At 36.0% G+C, this 6,846-nt stretch overlaps 1 protein-coding gene across 8 annotated transcripts in view; it reads right to left on the bottom strand.

Moving 5' to 3' along the window:
• Positions 1-518: 518 nt before the first annotated feature.
• The window catches only part of DCUN1D2 (defective in cullin neddylation 1 domain containing 2), a 24,624-nt gene continuing 18,296 nt past the window's right edge, over positions 519-6,846 (bottom strand). For 7 of the 8 annotated variants that reach the window (XM_035894408.1, XM_009638909.2, XM_035894410.1 and 4 more), the window contains exons 5-7: positions 4,380-4,462; positions 1,904-2,000; positions 519-1,146 (exon numbers count right to left, since the gene is read on the bottom strand). In XM_035894408.1, the coding sequence (XP_035750301.1) occupies positions 1,067-1,146; positions 1,904-2,000; positions 4,380-4,462 (260 nt within the window). In that variant the 3' untranslated portion in view covers positions 519-1,066. Of the gene's footprint in view, positions 1,147-1,903; positions 2,001-4,378; positions 4,463-6,846 lie in introns of those variants that run through there. The other variant, XR_004842033.1, reaches the window with a different exon arrangement.

Genomic DNA, 6,846 nt, shown 5'->3' on the forward strand with positions numbered 1-6,846 from the left:
AATACATCCAGAGGCATGAATGCTTATCATCATTAATGTAAAGTCCCCTTCTAGCTACTTGTCTGAAGTGGAAGCCAAATAGTTAAGTCTTTGAGTTTATTCACATTTATTTTCTGTGAGAAGTGCCAGGGATTGCACTTGTAACTATGTTGCATTTAGCTAGAATTTATGATATGTTTCAGGCTACAAATAAAACCAGAAGTTATATTCCACCAGTTCATTATTTAAAATAAATAAAACACATAATTGAGAACTAACTGAATTATGATAATCAAACATGAATTATAAAAGCATCTTTGGTTGTTTAATGTCTACTTTAAAATGATTAATACAAAAAGCAGGAGTTGCAACATAGCATAGAGCAGCAGCCCTTCCTCAGCAATGCTACCGTTACTTGTGCAAGCACTTCAAGAAGAATAATGACAAAGTTAATCTCACTGGGAGAAAACAAAAGATGGGATGGAATCAATCTCTGCATCTAGGACTTAAAAATACAAATTTAAAATCTTGGCAACAAGTAAAAAAAGCATAAGTGTTCTTTTATTTTGTTAACAATTCTATATTAGGACAGCTCCACGGAACTAACTTTTATAAAAATACAACATACTGCATAAGTTTTATTTCGGGATTTAATTTATATACCACAAATACTGCTTTTAATATAAGTACAATATAATACAGTTTTATTTATATAACTGCTGGTGTTCACTTTGGATCACGAACTGAATTGCATGCTGTGCTGTCAAAATTGTAATAAAATGGCCTCTAGTTAAACTTCTCCGAAGTATAAAATCATGCAAAATCTACATCCTATATGATACAACCAGTACAATAATTGAAGCCAATAGCCTACAAACAGCCTGGACTATCTTCTGAGTTTGTTCTTGAAGTGTCCACAAGTCAGCCATCATTTTCTTTAGGCAGGAAGGAAGAATTTCACTTTTGTCTGCAGAATGTCACCACGACCACTGAAACCAGCAACAGTGTGCACAGTTATCAGTCAACAAATCTTCGTTACCTAATGCAGTTCAGAGCGCACGTTTAGTCCATACTGGCAAGTCTGGGGTTAGGAAGTTTTACGTTTTCCTCCTGTGACTACTGGTCGTGCATATTCCACAAAATCATCTATAAGAACAGGCCATGCTCCTAAAGAGAAGACAAGCGATTCAGAAATTAATGTATCATTATTAGCAGCAAATTGGTGTAGTCTCTAAACACAAAGGGTCAGAAGCTCACTTTGCCATTTCTGGCCTGGTCTGGCTTTAATACACACGACACGATAAATACTTGAAAAAAAAAAAAAAGCACCTAATAAATTAAACATTTGAATCTCTTCTTGAACCAATAGTTCTTGGTACAAACAAAACTTATTTAAAGCATAATCCACACCACAAAGTTTATGAACATTACTTGACAGAAAAACCAGGGCACTCCTATTAGACCCATACATTACTTTGGAAACATTTCTGTACACAGTCATTCCAAAACAGGATTTGCAGGATTAGTGACAGAGCGTAATTGCTTTTAGGTTAGTAAAAAAAATGCTCATGTTGGCACTCTTGCAAGTAGAATAATGATGTATTTCCTTGCAATTAGAAGCACTTTTGTAAAAAAAAACAAAAACAAAAACAAAAACAAAAAAAACAGTTTCACTGAGACTGTTGGAGCATAACAGGTTCAAACATCGTGGTGTGACAGTATCTTAACTTCTGTTTACATATTACAGCAAACTAGTTAACCTTCTTATCATTACTGTTTTGGCAACAAGTACGACACTAGATTTGCAGCTAGACCTCTAAGGGTACAGAAATTAAGACAGAAGGTAGCAGCATGTTCTGTTGATTGCTTATAGCAGTCTTAATTCTGCTACACCAATTTTTGAAGATATTTAAGTACTGCTTACCTTCTTCATCATAGTTGGACATATCATCTGCAATCATATTTCCAAAGTCTAACAAAAGATTCCAAGTATCTTTTGGAATTGATCTTTTATGATGTTCCTGTAAAGGAGGAAAATGTACTGTTCAAACTATTTTCAAATTCCACAGTAGTACTTTCATATTGACATATACAGAAATATGAGCTTTTCTTCTTCTCAATTTTTTTAAAATAAAACTCAGAGCTTCCAAAGAAAGCTACAAAATAAATTGCAACTAAAGAAGGCAAAAAAATGTAAGTCGTCGTTGATAGTTGTTTATTTCTTCCGTTCTGCTTTTAGGGTATGTGTTCATAACTTGTTATGGAAAAGAATAAACCAAATGCACTTTATGATTCCACTTAATGGGATCCATTCCAGGTTCTGAAACTGCGCAGCCATGGGTTAGCATTCTGCCACTTCAACTTGAGCCCTTTTTTTCCTTATCCCTTTTTACTTATGCTTACCCGGTCTCTCTTTCCACCTGTTGGTTATAGTTGCACTTACACTCTTCGCACTTACTCCCAGGCTATGTTCTGGATCGGTCATCTCAGCATCTCCTTAGATATTCCCTCCTTCACCAGGATGCACTACCTGTATTTGCTCCACTTCTGTCCAGTCTCCTTTTTCCCAGTCTGTCCTATTTTCCACTACCACCTCCCTTTCTGTTTTTTTCTGCGTCCCCCCATTCACAAGCATTAGTTGCCACCCTGGCCAGTTTGAACAGCACTCCAAAAAACTTCAGCCCCAGTCAGCATTCTCACAGCTTTTAAAGTTGGCGCTCCCAACAAGAGAGAGTGTGTGGGAAAACACAACTACTAAGCAGTTGTGAGCTGTAGGATCAGGTCACCCATTCACATCTCCCTTCATCTGTTGATACTGCTATGTTACCTGAAGATAGTAGGGGTGATTAAAAGGGGATTAGATTTCAACACCTAGTTCTGGTTTGCAGCAAAAAGTTGCAACTGCATGAAAAGACTTGATCGGTGAAGGGTTGGGGCTTTTTTGTGGTTTTGGTTTTGTGTTGTGGGTGGGTTTTTTTTGTTTGCTTGTTTTTTTAAGCAGTAATACTCTGAAGTATTGAGAAGAACAAACTGCATTTCAAAAATCTGGAACTTGATAAAAATGAGGTTGACGTCCAACATAACAGCAAGCACGTCCTCTCACTCAAGCCAAATGTCCTATCTTGACTGCAAAAAATATGACAAGCAAACATACCCTGTGAAAAAGGTTCCTTAAAACAGGCAAACCACAACACCCTCTGCCCCCATCCTAAAGACTTCTAAGTTGCTTCTTTCTTAGGTTGAATTTTTTTAATCTAAACGTTTCTTCTAAAGTAATCATTCAGGTTAAATATTGGTAGCAAAGTAATATGCTTTATACCAGATCATCCAGATTTTTGCTTGAAGTAGAGATCTGCAGAACTGTCTGTTTTAACAAACTTGATCACATAGCCAAGTGGGGAAAAAATGTTAGGACTTTTCTTCGGTTACATCTATAGATCTAAATCTGGACATGTTAAGTGTATTAAGGCAGTTAAAACGTGAAATGTTTTCACAAGCTCTCTTGATGAAACTGGCACATTATTCAGTGAATAAAATAAATATACTATCCAAAAATTTAGAAAGAACTTCGGAAAATATTGCAAAAAGTATGTACTTTCTCTATTAAGCATTGCTGATTATGAGAAAATATGCATAAAGACTTCTTAATTCTCCTGAACTACAGCTAAAAAGACAAATTGAAAAAAAAAATCATAAATTATACATTATGTAGCATTATATAATTTTTTTTTCAAGTACATAGAAATGCAAATGTAGAAACATGGGTGAATGAATCAGGTCTCAAATAAGAATATTTTGCAATTTCTGAAGTTTAATTTATGCATCTTTACTCCACTGCCCACAGAACTGCACTAGTAATAGAAAACTGTCAGGATCAGTTCACAACTATTACCTAAAAAATGAGTCAAAATAATTACTCAGACAAGAACTTTTGCTTAAAAAGAAAAGTCTCTCAGGTTCAGTCAGTCATAACAGAATTGACATTTAAAAAAGACTGAGTTTATGCATTAATACCACAAAAGGCAGAGCATGGTAAAATACATGGTTGACAATAATCACAACTGTCTTGAGAATAAAGACAGGTTAAATTAATATAGGTTCAATCTACAATCATGGCTTCATTTCATGCAGAAGCTTTCATAAGTAGGAGGACGCAGGATCAAGGAAGCAGAATGCTCTATTGCTTTGCTACATCTTTTTGCATTCTTATCAATTAGAAAATTAGGTAGAGAAGATTTAATTTGGCTTGGTTTAAGACTGTTTTGTATCAGTTTTCGAAAAGGAGAAAGTTCAAAGGAAGAACTCAGACATCCTGTCATTTTCTTTATTGTAAGCACACAGCCTACAAACCAGACTATTGTGGACTAAGATAGTCAGGAAGGAATACAGTACATACTTACCAACAAAAATTTATTCCAGAGATCTAGAAATTTAAACCTTCCCGACAAGACTAAATTCCAATATGCAATTGCCATTTCTAGATCTGCAAGAGACAAATCAACATGTAAATATTACAGCACATTATATACAATAAAGCTCTTATGGTTAAACAATTAATGCTACATCCAGTATATTACTATACAAATGAATAAGATTCTTTTAAAACCACTACAAAAATTATAAGGAACTGTTTTCTACTCTCACTGACCCAAAAGATGGAAGACAAGCAGTAATGATATAAATTGCATATTGAACATAGCAGTCACAAAGACTAGTATCTTTTTGTCACCATCAAACAGTGCTGGATTAAAGCTACTTTCAATCTACAGAAACAGAATAAAATAGTTACCAATAACTCTGTCAAAAAAAAATACACACAAACACAGCAAATATTGACAGAAAGCCAAACATTTAAGTCTGCAGGTGCCAATTCCTGTTAATTCATCACATTTTAGACACACTTGACTTCAAAGGGAATTTCAGGACACGAGAGGGGCATGATAATTCTACAGCACCCCTTACAGCAATAATTCTCTTCTTCTGGAATCATTTAGCAGACAAACACCTGCGCCCAATACTGAAAAGTCCAAGAAAGCAGCCCTTATTCTACACCACGACCATCTGAGAGCAGAGCTCAGTCCATGCGTGCCAACAGGAGGATGCAGCACTGCCACACATTCAAGTGGAAAAGTAGGAGCAGTATTAGATGCAGCATAAGGGTAGAAAGGATGTTTTCTTGAAGGCCTGTTTTCATTCTCAGCAAGTCACAATACCTAATGGTTTCTGTGCTTGGCCCCACAGGTAACAGCACTAAATGTATGCATGCTGCTGTGCAACTGCAAAATAAAGCACAGCCTTTCTTAAACTATGAAAGATTTCAGTTTGTGCTTTCAGTGTAAAGTAAGCATAAACAAAATATACTACTTAATAGAAAGTACTGTCATAGCAGATGAGATGGAAGCTTGACCTCCACCTACAGGAACGGAACACAGTATTTGAAATTGTACATATCACATTACAAACCAAAGGATACTCTGTCTCCTGAAATCTAGTTTCAAGTTGGAAAGAGATGTTCCAGGTTTTAACTTGGCCAGTTCCCTAGAGTCTGTATCATGGAGGGCTGGCGCCCAGACAAAGTGCAATAGTTAAGATGTAGAGAAATGCAGTATGTTCGTACCTAGCTATAAAGAGACAGGGCTGCCGGTGTTTGTTCTACTATGGTGGGTGTGCTTTTCCACACGGAACCTGCTTTATGCTCTAATAAATGTCTTTCAGTCCTTTCTGTCTTTGCCACCATGCTCACTTTTCACAGAAAATAAGCAGAATAGAATAGTTAATAGAATTTACTTGCTGTTTAGATATGCAGATTAATTATTCATATCTGTTTTGCCAAATGAAAAAGAAATGGGGAGAGAGAAACTTCAATAACCTTAAGGGTTTCTAAACTTCACGGTGAAGTGACTGGCTTTGATCCCATTCACTCAGGCTTCATTATGAAGACTCAACCTTTCCAAGCCAACTTCGCAAATCTATCACGTGACAACATTAAGCAAAATGCACTTTGAAGAAAAAACACTTTAATAGCAGAAGAGTTTTTATACTTCTGATGAAATATTCCCTGGAAAAAGGAAGCAGCTACAGGCAAGGAAACAAGGATGGTTAAAGGTGCCACAAAAAAGTTAAAAGGGAAAGAAGAGGCCACACTTCCTTGGTTTATTTGGGTATGTGTCAAATTTAGTATTATATTAAGGTAAGCTTGATTATTGCAAAATAGTATTTAATACAATGCACGTGAAATACTATCTTAATTAAGTTGATACTTGAGGGATACATTACATCAGTGTGCAAGCCAATTCCGCTGCACAAAGATATAGGAATTATTTGCTATAACATACAGCAAAAGCATATCCTGCTGAGGATGCCACTCTAATGGCTGAAACGCGTCCATGCTGCAGCTGCTCTCCCCATTAAGCACACAGAGGGAAGTCCTGATCTTGGTTAAAATTAGCTCAAAGGAAAAAAAAATAAAAAAGTAAATCTTCCTTATCTGGTTTACTGCAATCACACAAACGCAAGAGCTAACACAAGAGACATTTGAACAAAAGGACTAGATTGGACTATCACTTTTGGTAGTAGTGCCAGTTTATGTATTAAAAGTATAAAGTATTTGAGAAAACTAGGCCTTCAGGTATGCTACACCCTCAGAGGATATGGCTACATTTTTATTGGAAGACAATTCCCTACCTAGGTTGAAAAAACTTAGCACTGGAAGATAGAAAAGAGGATTTTTCTGCTTTAAAGGGAAGACCTAGTTACACAGAGCTCCTGTTCTACTGGTGATAGATACACAAACTCCACAGCATTCCTGTTTACCTGCTACAATGAGTGCAGCACTAAACAAACAAAAAAAAAAAAAAAAAGGGGAAA

This window comes from Egretta garzetta, unplaced genomic scaffold (genome assembly GCF_000687185.1).
Source record: "Egretta garzetta isolate BGI_Z169 unplaced genomic scaffold, ASM68718v1 scaffold5, whole genome shotgun sequence".
NCBI classification, from domain to species: Eukaryota; Metazoa; Chordata; class Aves; order Pelecaniformes; family Ardeidae; genus Egretta; species Egretta garzetta.